This window comes from Protopterus annectens, chromosome 8.part1 (genome assembly GCF_019279795.1).
Source record: "Protopterus annectens isolate FY-2018-M chromosome 8.part1, PAN1.0, whole genome shotgun sequence".
Lineage (NCBI taxonomy): Eukaryota > Metazoa > Chordata > Ceratodontiformes > Protopteridae > Protopterus > Protopterus annectens.
Window position 1 is genome coordinate 135,513,689 of NC_056742.1, and position 23,830 is coordinate 135,537,518.

The following is a 23,830-nucleotide window of genomic DNA, read 5'->3' on the forward strand; positions in this document are numbered from 1 at the left end:
CTTCCACTTTTATATGCCTACAGAGAACTTCCATGGACAAGTGATTCATACCCTCTTTTAATTATATGGAAGAAACAACTGACTATTTTTATCAGTGGAAAAGCCTCTTAGTCCAGTCATAACAGTACATGTAAAAGGATGATTCCAGGTCTTTAGCCATCCCTAGTCTGCAATACGCCATGTATCTCAGTCAAACTTAAATCAGTGTTCATTTGGTCCAAGACTGTGATAGCATCTTATGACATGAAATGCAGGGAATAGTGATTGTGTCACGGAGCATTTGTTTTATTATTATAACCTTTATTAAAACAAATGTTTTCATAGGTTCATAGGCTAGGCTATCAGTCTGCAGCCTATCACAAGCCTTGTCAATAACCAGAGGTCAGAATCAAGCCCTATACCTTGTATCTGTGAGATAAAGTCATTAACTATTATGCCAGCCTCACCCCTGATCTAGCTTATTTCAAACTAGTAAAACAAACAGGCTGTCACCTATTTCACTGAGATGAAAAAGAATAAATTGTGTCTCAAGATAATTTCTCTAAATGCTTAGGTATTTTACATACCGTGATAAAAATGGACCCCATTCGTAAGTAAGAGTATGATTAAAATTCATGAAAGTAACATTGTTTCAGTCCCTGACGTTAGCCAAGTGTTCTTCTCACTACTTTCAATGTACCCAGAACTGTCACTTTTTGCAGTTCATATGGGGATACGTATATTGGTGGCATAGTTAAGTAGAATTGTAAATTCTTTTTTTATTAATCCTGTTGCCCCTACTAGTATTGCAACTGTCTGGGTTTCTTTCTTCCACACTGCAAAAACTTCTGTATGTAAATCATGGTATATTATGACTTTGTGCCTCTCTGTACATAAGACACTGTAATCAGTGGGTGTAGCACTTTCAATGATCAATGCTACTTTTGCATTTTTCACCTGAACTACCATATCTGGTTTTCTTGCATCTACATCCTGAACTGTTGGTAATGGGTGATCCCATAAGATATAAACTTCATCATTCTCTATAATGACTTGTGATTCATGCCTCTAAAGCGTCTCTGTTACTTCTACATTGTAGTGTTTGAACAATCCCCAATGCAAAAATCTTGCTACATTGTACATTATCATACATAGGTGATTATACCGTCTTTAACACACAGCAACAAGATGTGCAGAACCTACATTTATCTCTTTCTTCCCCTTGTTCTAGAGACTTTGTTAATCAATGTGTAGGTAGCCCACTGTCTTGGGCAACCATTATAAGCCTTTCATCTTTTGGTTTCAATTCTCCTCTCCTTAACCATTCCTGTGTCAAATCTTGGTCAACATGAGTTTGTTCCGGAAGATCTCTATACTTGCAACTATACTATGGATGTTCCAGTTTTCTTTCCTTTTGATCTGATCCTTCTTTTTATATTCTTTCTTTTGTGGTTTTTTTTGTTTGTTTTTTTGGGCACTTTTAGTTACGGTCTGATTTTTGTCTACTTCTGGTTTGATTTCCATTATCACTTTGTTCAGAAATGCTTCTGTTGATCTAAGCAAAGATGTCATCTCAATCTTCCCTCCATGCTTTAGAACTTTCACTATCTTTGGATTTGATGAGATTCAGTAAAAATGCATGTAGCCCCACAACTGCAGACGTATACATGTAGTTAATTTCAAGGAGGCTCATACCTTCTTCAGACAGAGGTATGTATAACCCTAGTCTACAGTGTTTTTCATTTACCATTTGGCGAGCATGAAGTATTTTTCTTATTTTCTTGTTTATCTGTTTCAGCGTTTGTTGTGGCCAGTGAAACACATCAAAGCTTTAAGTCAGAACAGGAGCAGCAAATTGATTCATAGCTTGGACTTCATTCCTACATGTCAAAGTAGTTTTCAATATTAGCTTTAGTCTTCTGAAGTATTCCTTACTGAGCTTTAGTCTCATTTGCTTATGTTTTACTATAGGTTCATGGGTAAGTACTAGGTTAGCTACCCTTGTGGCCCATTTTAAGCCTACCAAACTTCCCTTTTTGTGCTCAAATTAATCTATCCCATTTGGTTAAGGGTCAACCATTATATATTATCCATAATTTGAATAACTGGGATCATACCATAGATAATTTGAGGTGACCCATGCATGGGATAAAGCATTTAGGAACTGCCTCTGTCCAACAGTAGTACAGGGTGTGATCCTGGGGTACAATTTCTGCTTCCCATCCAGAAATCCAAGTTGCACTTAAATATGAGCAGGGAAAATATGAACAGGGATGGACTTTGATTTATGTGGATGGGGAGTTTGTTCCAGAGCAGCTGTATTCTCTGTGAAATATACCTATCCCTCCAAACCATTCTGTTGATGTTGAAGAAGAGGTTTAGACTGAGTATTTTGATGTAATTTGACTAGCTGATGTGTAGTAAATCTATCAGTATTGGGTCAGATGATGCCATGTATGCCAGACACAGATCACCTCTTAGCAGTCAGTGGAATATTGAGTATAGCAACAGGACCTTCTGGTGGTCCATATAGGTCATGTTGTTTAGGCCTTGTATCCTTTTAATAAGGCATCTCTGTGAGATGTTGTTGCATGTATCTGGATAGATGCATGCCAAAGGAGGCATTATATTCCATGATTGTTCTAATGAGGGCTGAGAAACGGAGACAATGACATCACTTAATCTAGACACAATCCCTTGTTTATAAGATGTACAATACAAAAGGACTTTCTTACAACACTGGAAATATGTCAGTCAAAAGTGAGGTCACTATCCACACAAGTTCACAAATCCCAAACAATGAGGTCAGCTCTTAGGGGGAATATTGTTGATGTCATAGTTCCCTGGAATAGAGGACTTTCCAAAGGATACAATACTGCATTTTCTAGCATTTAGTTTCAGTCAAAGAGTTTGGGACAAAACTTGCTGCAGGATGGCAAAGTCATTTGGGGATTCAATGATTGCTCCTAGCTTGCAGTCATCTAGAAACAAAGTCAGCCACAGTCATTCAATATTGACCTTTACTTCAGAAAAGTAGATGACAAACAGGAGAGGTCCAGCACAGAATCCTGGGGACTGATCTCTTTGTGGAGGTAACTCCTTGTATTTTGATTTCCTGCATCCTATTTGTGAGCCAGATGGTAATGCAGCAGATGACACTGGGGTTTATTCCCAGTTTATTTAGTTTTTCTACTATGCCTGAATAGGTAATTGTGTCAAAAGCTTTGGCCATGCTGAGGAATGTGTGTGTGTGTGTTGTTTTGCCTTCGTCTACTGCTTTGGCGACCTCTTCAAAAAAATCACCAGGTTAAAGAAGCATGATCTGCCCTTGACAAATCCAAACGGAGATGAGTCCAGTGTCTGGAGGTTTTCCTATGTCCTGACTGGTTAGTTCCATGATGAATCTTTCCATGGATTTGTGTATAAGGCTGGTCAGACTCATGGGTCTGTAGAAGGTCCTCCTTTATGCAGGGGGAATGACTGTAGCTGTTCTCTATTTACTTGGTACAAAACCATAATGGAAGCCGAGATTGAACAGTGTTGTTAGGGGTGAGGTTAAATCATACTTCATGCTATCTAAGATGCATCCAGGGATACTGTCAAGACCCATATTTTTAGCTTCTGATAGAACTTTTAGGACTTGATCTTGTGTGACAGCTGGAGGTGTTCCAGTTTCAGGTACATCTTGAGGGACGGATGGAGCAGTTGAGAGGGGTAAAGTTATAAATAATCTTCAGCCTCAGTGTAGGTAACATCATTCACAATCAGCTCAGTGCATTGCTTACTACTACTTTGTCTATTATGATTATCATTATTATTATTATTGCTTTTTATTATTAGCACATTGCATTTTACTGTTGACGCCATCTATTTCCAAGTATTTATACACTCCCTCCTGATCAAGTTCCTTTATACTGTATTCCTGTCTCAGGGGGATATTTTCCTGGAGCTGCATTGTTCCTTTTATAAATGTTGCTTTTGGAATGACCAAATGTCATTTTTTTATCATCTGAGAAAGTTTTAACCATTGTAGTTGTCTGCTGTGGCTCTTCCGAACTCCACTATAGTTTCCCTGAAGGTTCCCTTGGTTCACAGTGAAATTCCACACTATAGAGGAGAGTTGATACACCCAGGCTTCATGTGGTATACATCTATTGCTCCCACACAGTGTCAACCATGTGGCAAGCAAGAAACACCTCCGTCATCAGGCAGCAGCTTCTTACTCCCATCCTCCCCACTAGCTCCTACAGGCATCTGAGCCAGTATTAGAAGATAGATCACTTGTGACACATCAGGTTTATCCCTGTATGCCACAAAGTGGCTCAGCAACTTTTAAGTGTTGACTTAGCATCAGCATATCTTTTATAAGTTTTACCATATCTACACACAATCTTGTACTGTTGCTGCCAAATCAAAGTGCTGCAAACCTGTATAGAAAGGCAGGCCAAGAGCACAAAGCTATCTAGACAAGATCATGGCAAAAAATACAAAGGGGCATTTACATCCTGGCAACCAAATGGATGACATATATTTCTGCTACTAACTTTAATCAGGAACCAGTCTTCAAGGTGCACGGATTTCTAGTTCTAAACTAGAAGTATCAAACCTCTGAATTAGATAGAAACTCAAGTGACTCCATTGAGAAAACCTTAATGGTACAACTTTGAAAACCTCAAGTATGTTTTAACTTTTACATAAATGCTTATGAATTAAGGCAAACTAGTACCAAAGCTCAATTCAGTAATTCCAAAAGACCACACATGGAAGTGGTTCTTCCCAGAGAACAGAATGGTAATTTTATTCCCAAATAATGAATGCTTTCACCCTAAGTGTAGGGTTTCATACTGAATTGAGCTTTGGTACTAGTATGTCTAAATCAGTAAACTTTTTTATTTCTATTACTAAAGCTGATTTATTACACTTAAGCATTATTCACAGTAACAGACAAATCTCTTTAGGACAAGATTCAGCTTGCTATTTTGCAAATAGTAAAGTTATACAAAAAATGCTAAAAAAAAGATGAATAAAATGGAATCATACTTACCTGAGGGATTCTGGAAGCTGTTCTTTGGGTGTTCTTTCTATCAGTTGCTTGAACATGATGAAAAGTTCTGCTTTGCAAATCTTGGACCTAATCAGAAAAAGATAAAACTTACTTGCAAATGTATGTGGGACAGTCCTAGAATCATGTTGTTTAGTCGTAACAGTCTTCAAAAAGCAAAACAGGGACATAAATCACACCTACATTTTGCCAAATCAGTAATTTATGCACTCAAGTTAACTGTTCAAACTTCATATACTTAAAAACACTGTAAATTTTAATTTTCCAACAAAAAAAGAATAGCTATTGTATTACGGTTTCATATGAAAATAAGCAAAACTTGCAATCAAAAACTACAAATGCAGGTGATAAACAGCATTCAAAACTTAATAAAGAACAATTCTGTTTTATAAGGACATCTGCAGAAAAACAGTCATTTCATTTATATTTGTATCAAATCATTGTTAAAGTTATTGGAAAAATTACATTTATAGATTAACAGCTTAGTAGATGGGCAGAAATCGAACTAAAAATCAGACAAACCAGCACGGTAACTATACGTATAGGAGTTTTTACTTGACTGGTGAGGGATATACCTGTCAGACAGTTATAACTAAATTGAGATTAGCTTATAACAGCTTAACCAGCAGAAGATGGTAGTATACGTTTACAATTTTACTATAATGTAGAACTGCCCTTATCTAATATACCTCAACTATGTCCTACATAAAACATTGCATCTCAGCACTTGTCAGCCCTTAATAAATGAAAGTGTCCATTATATTTTCTAAACAGTAAACAAAGAGAAGCAAACAACAACACAACACAGTAAAACAAAAACTTCCTGAGATTCAAGAAGTGAGGGAAGTCAAGCAGGCATTCTGGTCAGCTACTAAAAATTATTAACGCTAAAAGCATCTCATGTGGTACAGGAAGTGGCACCAAATGTTAAACTTAGTCAGAGACAGAAAGCTGCGAACTGAATAGTTCAGAGACACATTCTTAAAGAACAAATTAGCAATCCAAAATCTGAATGGTCATCTCTCAAAACAAAGCAGCTGCTGTAAAACATTCTGAAACAGCAGCAATCTCCCAGAACCGCATCTCTTGAGACAACTGGTTAGAATCATTAAGGTCAGCATCAGCCATGGAACTCTACCCACAACCAAGGTAGACTATAAGAACGAAATAGAAGTTATGTTCTTACCATAACGTTCCATGTTAGTTGTCTTCTTCTCGCCTTCTTCTTGCTGGATGGGTTCGGAGCCGACCTCGGCTCCGACTCGGCCACTCTAAAGCTCGAGAGTTGGTTCCACCGGCTCGAGGCTCCCCTTATATCCCACAATGCTAGGCGAGAGTTACCTCAGATCTCGTTTGTAAGCTAAACCCAGCTTATAACAGAAAACAGTATAACTGTGAAAACATAGAATCCACCTCTAACAACAGGAAGAAGAAGGGTGACCTATATCCTGAACAGGAAATATGCATAATAGCATATAGCTAAGAAAGAGGTGGTAGAAAGAGAGGTCACGATCACAACTCCTCTAGGTCTGTCCAGGCCGGGGGGAAGGAGGGTGGGACGCAAGAAGAAGGCGAGAAGACAACTAACATGGAACGTTATGGTAAGAACATAACTTCTATATGTTAAGTTGTCTATCTCGCCTTCATTCTTGCTGGATGGGACCGCGTCCCTAGCACCTTGTCCCGGGTGGCCTAACGGAACAGACTCCTGAGAACAGTGGAACCAAAATTAGCTCTATGCCTAGAAGCTAAGTCCAACTTATAATGGGAAATAAAAGTGTGAGGAGTAGCCCAAGTTGCCGCTGCACAAATGGTGTCAATAGGCAGTCTGTCTTGGAAGGCTAGAGAAGTAGCCAAAGCTCTGGTGGAATGGGCTTTAGGCTTATTAGGCAGTTTTTTGTGTCTAATCTCATAAACAAGGGTAATCAGAGATGTTAGCCATCTGGATAAAGTTACCTTTGAAACTGGAAGTCCCTTTCTGCTTTCCGCATAGGAGACAAACAGCTGATCAGATTTTCTGAATTGTTTTGTCCTGTCCAAGTAGTACCTTAACTGATGATGAACATCCAGACAGTGTAATTTTTGTTCAGACCTATTTGAATACTCCGGGAAAAAGACAGGAAGGTCGATGCATTGGTTAAGATTTGATGTTGAAACCACCTTAGGCAAAAAGGACGGGTTAGTTCGTAAGGAAACTCTGTCCTTATGGAACACAAGGTAAGGAGAACGACAACTGAGTGCTTGAAGTTCTGAAATTCTTCTAGCTGATGTAATAGCCACCAGAAAGAGAGTTTTCCATGATAATAACTTTAAGGAACATGAAGCTGCAGGTTCGAAAGGGGAAAGAATCAAGGAAGCAAGAACTAAATTTAGGTCCCAAGGAGAAGGAGGATTTCTTACAGGAGGTCTGAGAAGAAAAACTCCTTTCAAAAAGGCTTTGCAGAGTTTGTGGGACATTAGGGCGGATTCAGAAATACCCACATGGAAATTAGAAATAGCTGCCAATTGAACCTTAAGAGTAGATGGAGATGAACCTGCATGGAAGAGTTCATCAAGAAAATCGAGGACTAGTTGGATGGAAGCGGTGAAAGGATCTATGTCCTTTCCTTGTGCCCAATAAGAAAATCGTTTCCACTTACTCAAATAAATCTTTCTAGTGGAAGATTTATGGGAAGCTATCAATATATCTCTAACAGAGTGAGATAATTGAGGAAGCCTGGCTACGGTTGGAAGTGGAGGAACCAAGCAGTGAGGTTCAGAGAGGGGAGGGCGATGAAACTGACCCGACTGATGGATCAAAAGATCTGGAACTAGGTCCAGATTCCACGGTCGCTCAACAGAAATTGATGTAGAAAGGGGAACCACACTTGTCGAGGCCAGTAAGGAGCAATGAGGATCAATGAGGCCTTCTGAGCGATAGCTTTCTGTATTACTTGAGAGATCAGTGGGAAAGGAGGAAATGCATAAAGAAGTCCCGGGGCCAAACTTGGACTAGCGTCCCTGCTGGGTTGGCCTGGTAAAGGGAATAGAGTGAAGTACTCTCTGCACTTGCTGTTTTGGGGAGTAGCAAAAGATCGCAGCAAGGCTGACCCCACTTGAGAAATATCTCTCACTACAGACTCTTTCAGAATCCACTCGTAAGGCATGAGAATAGCTCTGCTCAACTAGTCCGCATTGTGATTGCACTTGCCGCGGATATGCGTTGCTATCAGAAAACGCTGAGAAGAAATCGCCCATTGCCACAGTCTGAGTGCTTCTCGACACAGGGGTATGATCTGGTTCGGCCTTGTTTGTTGATGTACCACACTACAGACATATTGTCTGTCTGGATTGCAATCGTTCCCAAGGGAAGAGAGTCTTGAAGGGCTTGCAACGCTAAAAGCACTGCTCTCATCTCCAGAACATTTATGTGCAAGTGGCATTCGTTTGGTTGCCATGTGCCCTGGACTGTCCTGCCCTGATAATGCCCCCACCCGATCAGGGAGGCATCCGTTGTCAGAGTAGCAACCGGAGGAGGTGGAACAAATGGTCTCCCAACAGGAGCTGGGGAAGACATCCACCACATGAGATGCTTTTGCACGCTTGCGTGATCATAATGGTGTGAGACATGGGAAGTTCCTGGTATGACCATTGAGAAAAAGCATCCACTGAAGGATCCGCATGTGGTATCTGGCCAATGGGAGGAGAGGTATGGCGCTGCCATGATACCCAACACCTTTAGAACTAACCTGGCCTTGGCTCTGTTGTTGTTGAGAAGAAGAGACACCAATTTCTGAATGTCTGATATCCTTTGGTTCGTTAGTGTTGCAGACATGTTTACAGTATCTAAATTTGCGCCTATGTAGGTAATAGTACGACAAGGCGACAAAACAGACTTTTCGCAATTTATTGAGATACCCAGTTCTTGACAGACGCGAAAAGTGTGATCTCTGGCCATCAAAAGAAGATGCTTGGTGGGAGCTGTGAGGAGCCAGTCGTCCAAATATGGAAACACCTGGAATCCTTGTCGTCTCAGGTGAGAAGCTACCACTGCCATGCATTTGGTAAACACCGGGGCAGTGGTGAGACCAAAGGGCAGGGCCCTGAATTGAAAATGACTGGTTCCCAGCCTGAAGCGGAGGAATCTTCTGGAGCGCCTGTTCATTTTTATGTGATAGTACGCGTCCTGAAGGTCTATAGAGCACATCCAGTTTCCTCTTCCCAACAGAGGAAGAATGGATTGCAGCGTGACCATCCGAAATCTTGTTTTCTTGACCGATCTGTTCAAGATACTGAGATCCAAAATTGGTCTCCAGTCCCCTGTTTTCTTTGGAACTAAAAAGAACCTTGAGTAGATTCCGGATCCTAGTTGGTCTGCTGGCACTGGCTGAATAGCTCTTTTGCAAGCAGTTTTGAAATTTCCAAAGCTGCTATATCCCTTTGAGCGGGAGGAACATCTGGAAGGGATTTTTGATTGACTTGGAAAAGCGAAGAAAGGGAATAGAATAACCTTCGGAAATGATGGACTGTACCCATTTGTCCTTTGTCAGGGATAGCCAGGCTTCTGGGTACAGTGACAATCTTCCCCCGACTGCCTCCGAAGATGGGCAGTCGGGCAACACCTCAGGGATGCTGAAAGGGCTTATCGGAAGACGTTTCTCGATTGCCCTGGTTCTGCGGACCCCTCTGCCTCTAGGGCGTCTACCATTGTTGTTCCCCTCTGCCTCTGGCGGGGAACCGACTCTGTGCGTCAGGCGAAGTCCCTTGAGATTGTTTATGGAACCACATCTTTCCCCCCTTCTGGCCTTTGGGGTAAGGCCTAGAAGGAGTGGAAAACGGACTCCGACGGCAGAAAGGGTCTTGCCATCCGTCTCGCACCTAGTCAGGGTTTCTTTCACTTGTGGACCAAAAGGGATGATCCATCAAAGGGAGTTTGTGAAAGACGTCTTGAAAGGTTCCGCAAAATTGCATAGCCGCATCCAGGCGTGCCTACGTAAGGCTACCCCTGTTCCTCTTGGCTCTGCTCGCTCCATCGGCCGCATAAGAGAGGAGGCGCATGGAGGAGTTGGAAATAGAATTAAGGATAGCCAGCTGCGTGTTCATTTTTTCTTGGAAACCCGCAGCTGTAGGGTCCTTCAGCATTTCACTCGCTTCTTTGATCAAGTCCCTTTGAAGACGAGTGAAATGGCACAGGTAATTCAGCGAACGCATAGTAAATGTCGCTGAGGAGAACATCCGCTTCCCGTACCTATCCATGGACCTAGATTCCTTGTTAGGTGGATGGACAGGCACCGAAGGATCAGCCAGTTCCTTCTTTGTGGCGGCAGCTACCACCATAGCATCCACAGAGACTCCTTTTGATAAAAATTCCTTGTCTGCTGGAGCTGTGATGAATTTGGAGGGTCTCCTGGGAGTGGGGTCCACTGAATCAGGAGCCGTCCATGCCTTTTGCAACCACCTGCATGAGGGGGTCAAGGGGGACACCCAGGAGGTGGAAGGACGAGAGCCAAACGCCTCAAGATACACAGATTCGTCCTCCGAAGGGTTGAGGGCTGGCCAATTTCCCCTCTGTTTAAGGATCTCTAGTATGTCTGCAAAGGAGACATCTTCAGAAGGGGAACGGGGGGAACCCTCAGAATCATCCAGATCTGTGTCAGACGTGATAGACTCAGGTGAGTCAATGTGCTTCCTCTTGCACTTCCTCTTCCGAGGGGCTCTTCTGCCAAATCAGGAGAGGCCTCGGAAGAGGATGAAATCCCACAGGGGCTCCTGAGGAGTTGGCTCTCTGCGGTCCGGGATGAGGGAGTGAGTCGACTTACCCTGAGGCAGCATAGAGGGAGGGGCTGACGGAGCCGACTGTGGAGTAGAGCCAGGCTCTAGCACACTCCGCATGACCTCGAAAGCACCCCTGTCAGGCAGAGCCAGAGGTCCCCGCTCCGAGGAGCTAAAGACCCCCCTCGGCACCGACAGTGATGGCTCGAGGCCGATGTCGGAGCCGAACTCACCAGCGCCAAGCACCGAGAGGAGAGGGGGGTCGGACAAGGGTCCGATGCCACTCACCCTCGGAGCCGACGAGGGAAGTCCGGCGCCGAGATTCCTCCATGGAAGAAAACGGAGCCGGCGACAGAGCCGAAGACAATTGTCTCGGCTCGAGGTGACCACAGTCTCGGTTCCGACGACCCGGCTCCGAGCTCAAGAGAGTCGAAGGAGGAAGGAGTTGATGGACGGGACAGGCACCGACTGATGAGTCGGGCTCTGAAGCATCTGGGCCAGTGCCTCAGACTTAAGTAGTCGACTCACCACCCTCTGAAGGTCATGATCGGACAACCTCGATGACCTAGAGGAATGAGACCTTTGGCTCCGTTCAGACAGCAGGGGAGAACCTGGAGCCGAATGAACGGAGCCAAGAGAAGGTGACCTAGACCTCTTTCTGGTTGTCGGCTCAAGATCTTGTCGGAGCCGACACGGTACCTCGATAACCTCGGCTCCGGCGGAGCGAGGGAGCCACAGAAACTGTGGACTAAGTCTTATCGGCTCCAGCCGGAGCCGATAAAGGCAAAGGTTGAACAACCTGAGGTCTCGGCTCAGAAGCCGGAGCCGAAGACCTCGATGCCTTGGAGGGTTTCCCTGTTGAGACAGACAGGGAATCCTCAGGCTTCAACAAGCCTCTCAAAATGAGCTTGTTTTTCCTTTCCTGCAGGACCCTGGGGCTGAAGCCATGGCAGACAGCACAGGAGTCCTGCAGGTGCAAAGGCCCCAGACAATAGACACAAGAAGTGTGAGCGTCTGTCAGAGACATTTTCTGATAGCACGCATCACACTTCTTGAATCCGGAGACCTTTGCTTCCTTAGACATAGCCTAACTGGTGAACACAAACACACACTCAAACACACCAGTTATACCCTGTCAGAAAAAATTACTTTAGTAGAAATACTAAAAATAAAGTACAATAAAGTACAATAAACAGTAGCTTAAACTACACAAACACTCCCTAGGGAAGAGAAGGCCCAAGGCCCAAGGGAAAAACTAAAAGTTCTTTCAAAGAAAGAAACGGGAAAATATTAGTTCGGGGATAAAGTACACTGAACTACACTAATAGGACAATAATTAAACTAAAAAAGGGGAAACAGAGTGACTTTTAATAGAAAAAAGCTTAAACTCACCAGGAACCGGTAGAACAACCAACCTCGAAGCTGTAGCGGCAAACGAGATCTGAGGTAACTCTCGCCTAGCATTGTGGGATATAAGGGGAGCCTCGAGCCGGTGGAACCAACTCTCGAGCTTTAGAGTGGCCGAGTCGGAGCCGAGGTCGGCTCCGAACCCATCCAGCAAGAATGAAGGCGAGATAGACAACTTAACATACAACATTATTCCAGCCCACTATACATGACTGCATACTGCACTATAAAATAAGTAGCTGAAAAATATTTATGATACACCAAGGTCAATGGGCCAGAGCTTATCTCTAGCTATAGCTGTCACTGGTAGCTTCCTTACAAAACTGAAAGCCAAACTAAACACCTATCCAGAAAGACTTTACTGATTAATACTTCCTTTTCCCCGCAAACCTTCAACTGCACAGCAGCTCATTCTACCTCTCCTCCCAGTGTATAACCCAATATACAGGTAGAAAAGTTTTTTAATCTACCTTTGCCAGAATTTGCCCCCTGCACTGTGGTGTACAATACTCCACTAGTGCTATGTATGTGCATTCCACACAAGCAGACTACTTTTTAACCGGCAATTGTCAGAAACATAATTAGCTGTATCTCGCTGCAATTGCTGCCACCCCCTATAAATTCTATAAGGAGGCAAAAGGGCACTGGCCAAACTCATCCCCCCTGGCAGACTAGTGACGATTAAGAATATATCCTGTTCATTTTTATTTCTCCCTCTTATAAGGAATGGTACAATCAGAAGTTCTAACAAGCAATATGAGTGCATTGCTCTTAGACTTTCAAAATTCACTACCTTTTTCTGTGTTTGATTTGTCTCCTCTCCCATAATGGAGTATATGAAATTATACTATGCATTTTCTTCATGCTATAAGGATCTTTTGAATGTGTCACATTAAGAGGCTTAATAAATAACACTCAGACACAACAGGTCTATATTTCGACTAATTTCTCTAAGTAAGGAGTTACCACATAACATGTTAGTCAGTGTACATTAGCATTAAAGGTATATACCCATATATAACATCTCTTCCTTTTCTTAAAGCTGATATACACATGTAGACACACACACACAAATATATATATATATATATATATATATATATATATATATATATATATATATTTATTTATTTATTTATTTATGGGGTAATATGCACTACATAACACTATACATTTTTAAAATTACCTCTAGCGGTATACTATGTATGTCATGGGCTATTACTCTTTTTTTATATACAGAGCAATTTTTCAATATTCAATACATTTTAAACAGTCAATATACCTATCTTCTTCTTCACACGTGCACCATGGCTGCACAGATTATCAGCTCTACTTACACTAATCACTTTTTACAGATGATACTTCAGGAGCATCTTGCTGCATCTCATGACTAGTGCAGTTTTCAGTTTCTATTTTCTTGTGGCAGGACTGTTTATGACATTCCAAGTTCCTTTTCCTCACGGAATTTTGATTTCAACTAATTTTCTTGTAAAATGTCTGCAATTTCTTTTACAATGCTCACCATCTTTCTCATCAATTACACGTGAGGTGGTATTCATAGAAATGAGTATAACAGAGCAACTAGCACTGCACAATAAGCCAGACTGCACCACTCAGTAACAATATGGGGTACAGACATGCATACTCTGCATGGCATTGAATTTCATTAGCTACTAGTATGTATGATTGTGAATCACTCATTTGAGCAGTGAAAATAACTGCTCAGCTGAGTGCCCCACTACGCTATACAAGAAAATTATGCAGGTTCTCAAAGAGCTACACACAGTTACACGGTCCCCCGTCCACACACATGCATTAGCACATGTGTATGCACACATATATATTCATAAAACCTGCAAGTTACCTACCCCAGTAACTATCTAGTAAAATAGGCCAAGTAGAGTAGAGCTGCTGCAGTTCACGCCTCTGCTCTACTCAGCCTTTCCTGCAAGATAGCAGAGAAAACACACACACACACACACACACACACACACACACACACACACACACGCACACACACACACCCCTGCAGAGACACTTGCATACTGATACATACAGAGACATACATGCACACATCTAGTACCAGGATAGCTTGCATTCCTGATCTCCTGAACTTAAACAGTGTCAGGCAGTAGTCATCCAAGACACACCCACCAAACAAATAATAAGCAATCATGTGTATTTAATTGCAGTACCCACACAAACTATCCCTGTAGTCATACACATACATAACTACATACACACTAAATACGTACAATTGCATACACATTATAATACATACAAACATACACACACACACACACACAAACGCACTATTTACCTAGATCTGCTGCCTTTGCATGGCAAACCTGCTCTGCTTTCTCTGCACAGATTTTTCCATAAGAATGCACATGCACATTGCAGCTAATAACAGTGTGTAACTTATGCATTTTTTCTTCCAAATATTTTTATTAAGTTTTCCAAATATAAATATATTTTTATAACACTGAAATATATGCACACGATATATACAAGTTAAAGACAAATAGATTCGTCAAACATAAAAAACAACAAACCAAACTATTTGCAAGGGTGTCTAGAATAAATATATGATTTACATCTTTACATTCATGATTCATTTCATGAATTGCTACAGTCATTACTCTTCAGTATCTCAGTCACTCTTTGCCATGCATTGTATAGTGATGTAGTTCTTGTAGTTCTTTTTTCTGATGATGATCACTTCCAATTGAAACATATTCAACATGATGTTTATGTATCTGAATGTAGGATAAGTCTCACTTTTCCAGTTTATTGTTATGGTCTTTCTTGCAATGGCCAATAGACTCCATAGAAGTGAAAATGATGCTCTTGGAATACAACTAGGTACAGGAACATTAAACAGGATCAAGGATTTAGACAGTTGGAATAATTTGCATCTCTAACAGCCAATATCTTGCTTGAACTTTAATTCCATTTTATGAGGTGTTACGTAAGACCTGCATATAAACTTCCATGTAAAAAGCTTCTACTGTAGTGAAAGAGATGTTTATTTTGAGGACAGGAGAATTAGTTTATCACTGTCATTTGGGAATTTATTTATTGATTATAGTAATCTCATAAATTTACTTTATGACATGTTTTCATTTTTTTAACTATTTTATAAATGCATGATAAGTGGCCTTATCCAGTAATGACTTGTTTTCTTGTGAAGACCACATGTTCTATAAATTTAGGAACATTTTGTCTAATTGTTAACTGCACTGTTTCCAGTCTGTTTAAAATATATTATCGTATGTCCTGTATAAGCAGCCATAAATTATTATCTAAATTAAATTTCCTTCTTACTTGTTCCCATTGTTAGCACCTTTCCATAATCTAACTGATGCCAATAAGTCAGTTCATTCCTCTTAAGGGTCTTATCTGTTTCTGTATCAAAGGTTTTAATATTACTGTGTGTGCATGCAATAGGATATAAAAAATGACCATGCTGTTATGTCAGGATTGCTATTTATAAAGTTTTCGTAAGCTTTTAATATGCATATGATTAATTTACATTTTTATGTTTATTTTCTGTTGTGTGCTCTCTCAACATCCAGAGAAAATTATTGGATACTATTCCTGTGTATTGCTGTGGTAAAGCAAAACTCTATTTCAATCATATTCTTTCATGTATTTGTTTCCATCTGGATGCATAAGCCGTATTTATCCATGATGATATTGTTTTTTATGATAGATGGCAGTGTATATGTCTCCGTATCAAGCAGACCAACTCCTCCTAATGATTTATCATGGCTATTCTGGGTTTATTATGATACCATATGAAGTTGATGATTAATCTTTTAAATTGTTTCATATAAGATTTAGGGGAGGAAGAGAACAAGCTTGTATAAAGTATGGTATCGTTGGAAGCTTGTATAAAGTATAGTATCTTTGGAAAAATAATCACTGTAATCTCCTCCTATTACCCAACACTACAACCTGTGAGAGATGGACTTACATAGTCAAACTGGAAGCAAAGCTCTCTCCAGCCAAGATTGTATTAGACAGTCAAGAGGAGAAAGTTAACACCTGCACTACACCTCAAGCAACACATAGCCCTTCAAAACCCATACCATCAACACCCACACATAGCAACACTAAACCCACATATGCGGAGGTCCTTAACATTAACCTGCCCAAGCAACAAGGACCTCCCAAAGCTGAAACGCAAACAAACACCAGTCACAACCAAAGTGACACATAGCTCACAACACCAGTGTGCCACCCAACAACAGCTCCAAAGCCAAAACAACGTACCCAACACTTTAGTCATAGGTGACTCTATAGTCGGACACACTGATGTCCCACTCACCAGGCTGAGCAAGGAGAAAATTACAGTCAGCTGCCTGTAGCATGCCAGGATCTGCCACATAATGCATGCACTCAAGTCACTCCACAAGTACAAATACAACTCTGTCATTGTCCATGTTAGAGTGAATGACTTGAGACGTACCTCCCTGGACTACATGAAAAGAAACATGGAAGAGCTCTTGGATCATGTGGCCCAGGCAGGTATGACCCTAGCCCTAAGTAGCATCCTGTCTTTGCCCAAAATGATACTACAGTATAAGGACAAAATGATTGACTTCAACAACTGGCTAAGCTTCTGGTGTCATACAAAGGGGATCCAGTATCTGTATGCCTGAGACGACATGATCGACAAACCACGATGCTTTGCCAGAGATGGCCTGTACCTGTCACCCCTGGGATTCAGATTACTGGCTAAAGCTCTTGTCACCCCTATACTGCCTTTTTTAGGCAAGGTTCAAAGGACAAAACCACCACAGTAACAGATACAAGCATCCAAAATCTGAAGGTAATGCTACTCAATGTTAGAAGTCTAAACCTCAAAATGCACTCTCTCGAGGCACTCCTAAAAATGGAGAACATCAATATCTGTGCAGTAACTGAGATCTGGTTCAAGATTCCAGAGAGAACCCCTGCAATACCAGGCTACAACTCTTACCACACTTTTCGGCCACCAAACCAAGACCGAAACACTAAAGGTGGAGGAGTGTCCATATTCACACCAAGGATATTCACACCTCCAGGCTAGTTGCCCAACACAATGCATGTGAAATTCTCCAGGTGCAACTAACACTAGGTAAGACTGCAATCGAAATTGTAGTTTGCTACAGATCCCCCACCATGCCCCAAGATTCTCACTACACCTTTCTAAACATATTGGAAAATATTAAGATACAACTAAACACCCTAATACTGGGTGATTTCAACTACCCTGCCATTAACTGGGAAAACTACTCGGGTACCAACACCTTTTCCCAACGGTTCTTGGAATTCATAAATTCCAATGCCCTGGATCAACTAATCCATTGTCCCACCAGGGGCTCCAATATCCTACACCTGGTCATTACCAACATGGGAGCTAGATGCTCCACACCAGTGGTCACCCCCTCATTGGTTAGATCTGACCATAAGCAAATCACCCTTGGCATCCACATCCCACCTCCAACCCACACTAAGGAAACCTCTGTAAAAAATTTCTCCAAAGCCAACTTCATGCTACTTAAGTCAGAAGTGACAAACTTCATGGCACCTATGCAGACGGGAGCTGAAAGTTCAATTGCTGAATCCTACACCAAGGCACTGTACGAGTACATCAACTTGTACATGAATCGTGCCATCCCAAACAGAACCAAGACACTCTCCTCCAAAAAAAGGAAGCCAATCTGGTGGTCCCCTGCCATAAACAAACTATACAACAGAAGGAAGAAACTGTTGCAGAAAAGAGGAAAATCCCAGGAAGCAGAAAACTTCCTTACCAGCCTCAGTAAGAAGCTGAGATCCCTCATAAAATCCTCCAAAGCTAGTTACAAAAATAAAATTGCCAAAGATTCCAAAGATAACCACAAGGCATTCTATAGTTATGTCAAGAATCTAAATGGCAATGCTCAGATCTGCTCTGAGTTACAACAGAATGGCATTAAATATACTGATCCCAAGGATACTGCAATATCCTGGCAGATCAATTTAGTGCCAACTTCACCCCCTCTCACCCCCTAAAATGCCCATCTCAATACCAAACGATTGCCAAATGTCAGTAATCACAGCCACACAGTTAGAAACCGCACTCTCCAAAGCTAAGCATCCATGGGACCAGATGACATCCCAGGCTGTGTGCTACATGAACTACAAAATGAACTGGCACCTCACCTAAGTGTCATGTTTAATCATAACCTCACCTCAGGCTTCGTGTCCACTGAGTGGCACACAGCTACAGTTATCCCACTCCACAAGGGGGAATCCACCTTGGATCCCAGGAACTACCGTCCCATCAGTCTGATGAGCCTGATCTGCAAGGGCATGGAACGCATTAACATGGAACTTATAAACAAAGACATTGGCAACCTTCAAACACTGGACCCCACCCAGTTTGGGTTCGTGAAGGGTCGATCTTGTCTCCTGAACCTGATTGACTTCTTCGGATCAGTCTCCAGAGCTGTGGACAAGGGTAAGGCAGTCCACACAGCCTACCTGGACCTCGCCAAGGCCTTCGACACCATCCCCGACTCTGGAATCATAGATAAACTTACTAAGCTGGGCATAAATCCCTACATCACTTGATGGGTTGCCAACTGACTTACTGATAGAACCCAGACTGTAAAAGTAGCAGACTCCAAATCCAGCTCCAGACAAGTGACAAGTGCAATACCTCAGGGTTCAGTCCTGGAACCGCTCTTGTTTGGCATCTACTTCTCTGAAGTACAGGCCAACACTAAGGGACTCTGGCTAACAAAGTCTGCAGATGATTGCAAACTGAGAGCCATTATTGAATCCCCAAATTATGTGGATATTCTACAAAAGGGCCTTACAGAAACAGATGCTTAGTGCCAGAGCCATGGGCTCAAGCTTAATGCCAAGAAATGTACAGTTATCCCCTTTGGGAAAAAACATTTACCCATGAATTACCACATAGGTGGCAGTACACTAAACACTGAAAGTATGGTGAGAGACTTAGGGACACAGGTGGACAGTGGTTTCACTTTCGATAACCACATTGCCACAACAGTCAGGAAATCCTTCTATGTGGCACACGTCATCACTAAGGGCTTTTCATCCAGGAAAAAGGAGGTCATTGTCCCACTATACTCATCCCAGGTATGTACCTCACAAGACATCTGCAACAGCTGGTAAGGCCGCAGAAATACCTCACTAAAAGAATCACAGGCCTAAAGCAGATGCCCTATGCTGACCATCTAAAAAAACTCCAGCTATACTCTGTGGCATATCATCTGCTCAGAGGCGATCTCTGCTTAACATACAAGGCCATGTCAAACCCTGAGCTGTTGGACATGCTCCACTTAAAGAAATCCCAATCCCTCACAGTCACACACTCCAGGGATCTAAACCTTGTCATCACAATGAAAAAAACATGCTGGAGGGATAGGTTCCTGACCCAGAAACTCCCCCTACTCTGGAATAGACTACCCATACATGTCAAGCAGAGTGCCTCCTTGGCCCTCTTCAAAAGAAACCTTGATGATTGGATAGGAGATAGGAAATTCACCCTGGGGATCATGTCAGTCCCCCTGCTAGACAGGGGTCCAGGGAAGTAAATATTATGGGAAGAAATATCTGGGGAATTGTTTGGCTAGGCTTGTATAGGCCCTAGGGCTGATAGCCTAGTACCAACCTATGAACCTATATAAAGTCTGTCTTCCCTTGAAAAAAAAAAAATTTCCATTTTTGTATGAAATTTTTATTATTTAAGATGGCATTGTAATTTATTGTAATTGTTGTATCTAGTTCACTTGTTAATGTAATGCCTAGGCTACTGATTTTGTTATCAGTAGGCATATATTTACAATGTTCCTTATCTACATTTTTCTTACTAGTATTTATAAGGAATATCTTTGTCTTACTTTCATTGAATTTGAGACCTGAAATCCTCTGGAAATGTTGGATTAGGTTTAATAGGGCATTTAATGACATGTCATTTTCCTTTAAGGTTAGCATAATATAATCTGCAAACAGATGGACCTTCATTTCTCGACAGTTATCTAGTTGTATACCTTTAATATTTTCATTTATTTGTATACTGCTTGCAAACAGTTCAATGACCAACGCAAACAAATAATGGAGATAGGGAATAGCCCTATTTTGTGCCCTTAATGATTTCAATAGATTTAGAAAAGCATAATCCAATCTTTATGTAAGCCAAGGATTTAAAGATTTAATTAATAGTGTGATTTTTTTTTTTGAGAAACCATATTCTTCTAAAATTAGCCATAAATAATCCCAGTGAACTGAGTCAAAGGCACTATTTATGTCTAAACTGACCACAGTCATTTTACTCTTTGTAACGTTAACAATCAATTAAGGAAATAATTATTTTAATGTTATCATGTGTGTTCCTGTCCTTTATAAAGCCAGTTTGATCTTTGTCTATTAATAATTGGAGTAACCTAGCATGATGTACTGCCATGAATATCTTGGAATTTAAATTCAGTAAAGATATTTGCATATAGGATAAACATTCACTAGCATTTTTAACTGGTTTCAAAATAGGTGATATCATTGTGTATTTACAAGAGGGAGGGATCTCTTTGCTATTTTTACTAATGTAAATACTTTCAACAATAGCTGTAAAGCTTCTTTAGTTAATAATTTAAAAATTTCTGGGGTAATATTGTCTATGCCTGGGGCTTTATTTAACTTTAGCTTATTAACTTGGGATTTAAGTTCTGTCATCATCATTTGTTTATCTATTAACATAATATGATCTAATAATTTAATTTTGACATGTTTTCTAAAGAAAGCTTCTAGTACACTTTGTGGTATGTGAAAATATATTTTAAAGGCTTCTAGTATTCCTTCTAAATCCAATACTTTCCGATACTTTCTTCTTAGTATCTGTATTATATATTTTTATATGATTTGCTTTTATAATTTTTTCAGTTCTGTTAGCTATTCTTCTCAGATTCTTAGGGTTCATCAAATAAAAACATAGTTTAATCTTCTCTAGACTGATGATCATCTTATGGTGTAACATCTCTAAATATTTTTTATTCATGCCATCTAATTCACTTGTTAAGTTTGTGTTCCCTTTTGGGATGCCAAGTTTTAACTTATCAATTGTTTTTGTAGATCCAGTAAGTCTTTGTTCCATTGCTTTTGTTTATTTTTAAACTATGCTAATACTTTCCCATATAAATATGACTTCAGTGAGATTTATATCTAAAACTGTCTGTATCTCTTTAATATAAAAGTCTTTGAAATCCTTTCGTTTTCTTATGTATGAAGGTATCCTAGTTATAGGTATTCTTTGTTTTGAATTCAAGTCCAATTCAAAAGTAATTGTGTTATGGTCTGACAATGAACATGAAGTTATCTTAACTGTATCTAACTCTGTAGTTAGGTCTCTTGATATGTACACTCTCTATCTATCCTTGATTCTGTACCTTGGCTATGAGCATAATGTGTAAAAAACAATGCATCTGGCTCAGCATATTCATTAATGTCTAAAAATGTTACGAGAGTCAATAAAATCAGAAAGCACCTTTGATAACACTGATTTCCTACTTGCAGTTTTTGCATTTCTATCAGCCTCATTCATTATACAATTGAAGTCCCTCCCCTGTTATAATTATATTCCCCTTAGTGTGTTATACAATGTCATCTAAATGTTGTTTGGCTACTTTAGCTCCTAGTTCCGGTATCCAGTAAATATGTACTTGTGTATGTATCCCATTAATGGACATTGCTACTAGACAAAACATTCCTGATTTGTCATGATATATTTGTAATTTTAGGCATTCAAATTGAGTGTTTCCATAATATTGCTCCTCCTCTCCTCTTTTGTTTATAATGAGAGCTTACTAAAACTGTGCAATTATTTGTGTTAATTTTACTTATGTCTTCTTGCATAAGGTAATTCTCCTGTAAAAAAATGTGCATTGAACATTTTCAAATATTTTAGAAGGCTTTCCATTTTACAGTTGTTATTCAACCCATTTACAATGATGGAAATACATTTTTCATAGTTGGATTAATACTTCATGAGTTTAGCCATGTTCACATATTTGTAGCAAAAGGCAAACATGTTTAAAGAGAATGACTAATTTTTTTCAAATGTAACAATGTGAATATAATTCACAGACACCAATTAAAAAGCCTTGAACTGTAAAACCTTAAAAAATTAAATAAAAAAAAAAACATCAAACCCGGCTATGGGAAAAGAATCCCATCCTTGAATAGTCTAGCCATTCAAGTAAACCATCCAAATCTCTTTTCAAGAGTCATTTCTAAGTCATACTATCTAAACATTCTTAACAGTAAGCAGCCTACTATGCTTTATAATCAATTAATATATTTTCTTTAAATATGCATAGGTTTTAATCCAAGATAACATTTTAAAACGCAGCCATATGATTTATTATGTTATGCTATTTGGTATTAAGACAATGCAGTACACACTGAAGCTTAACTTTTGACTGTATTGTTCAAAGATTAGTGTCTTACAAAAATATTCAAATGTAAGTGATCTAATACTTGCTATTCTAATTTAACGATTTACACTACGTATGCATGTAAACTTTCTCAGTACATTAGAAAGTTCATTTTCTTTATCTGAAGCCAATTAAGCTACAACAACAGTGTTGTACTGAGAAGTAGTTATGCCTGCTTCACATCATTTTATCATATTTTATATTTCTATATTAAATATTAAGAATATCAAAGTGTTTAAAGTGGAGCATTTTATATTGTCTCTTTCATGTATTCAGTAAATCTTCATTACTTTTAAATCGAGTTCAAAACACTGTATTTTTGTTGAAATACACTGAATAGCCCTTTAAAAAGCTGAAAAACTCAAACAGCTCATTTCTAACCTTTGACCCAAGTGCTTACATCATGTCTGGGCCATCTGCTTTCGTTTTAAGTTGTTCTCATATTTGCAAAGGGACTTAAAGCGTCTAAATGGATTAAAAGTAGAAAATTCCATCCAGGCTACAAGAAAATAAGCATTTCAGCTTGCGACCTCGGCGGGAAGCCAAGAAACAAATGAGTGAAGATTTTAAACTATTTTAAGTGTGTCACAAGCTCTTAGAAGTGTCTGAGAGCATTCCTCTTCCTACAGACTGTCCAAGTAATCCAGACAAACATTTTACATTTAAATAAAAGTTTTACTTTTCTGAAATGGCTTTCAAAGCTGTTATATTAATTCCCATTAACTTTATAGTTAGAAAAATTTTTTTTTTCTTCTTCATGTCTGTTGCACTTTTTACTGTTTGACACTTTAGGGAAAAACTAGTCCAACTCACTTCTTCCATTTGATCTAAAAAAGACACAGCTGCATCCATTCAATGTGTCAAACGTTTTGGGATCTTCAGTAAAGAAACTTTTTAGTCTTGCAGGAAGCAGTAAATGAACTTTAAACTGTCTCTTTTTCAGTTCTTTTATTAAAGGCAAGCATTCCTTTCTTTTAGCGATTCTTTCTGCTGAGTAGTCGTGGTCAAATCTTTATTATATTGTCTTTAAACTTAACTGGTGCGTTTGACCATGCAGCTTTTAGGACTAATTCTTTATCCTGGGATGAAAAGAATCTCATTATTATTGATCTTGGATTTTTCTTTAGTTTATTATATGGTG

At 40.0% G+C, this 23,830-nt stretch overlaps 1 protein-coding gene across 3 annotated transcripts in view; it reads right to left on the reverse strand.

The window, feature by feature from the left end:
• ADAT1 (adenosine deaminase tRNA specific 1) overlaps positions 1–23,830 on the reverse strand; it is a 615,073-nt gene that overhangs the window by 276,544 nt on the left and 314,699 nt on the right. For all 3 annotated transcript variants that reach the window (XM_044081771.1, XM_044081770.1, XM_044081772.1), the window contains one exon: positions 5,024–5,110. In XM_044081771.1, coding sequence (XP_043937706.1) covers positions 5,024–5,110 — 87 coding nt within the window. The remainder of the gene's footprint in view (positions 1–5,023; positions 5,111–23,830) is intronic.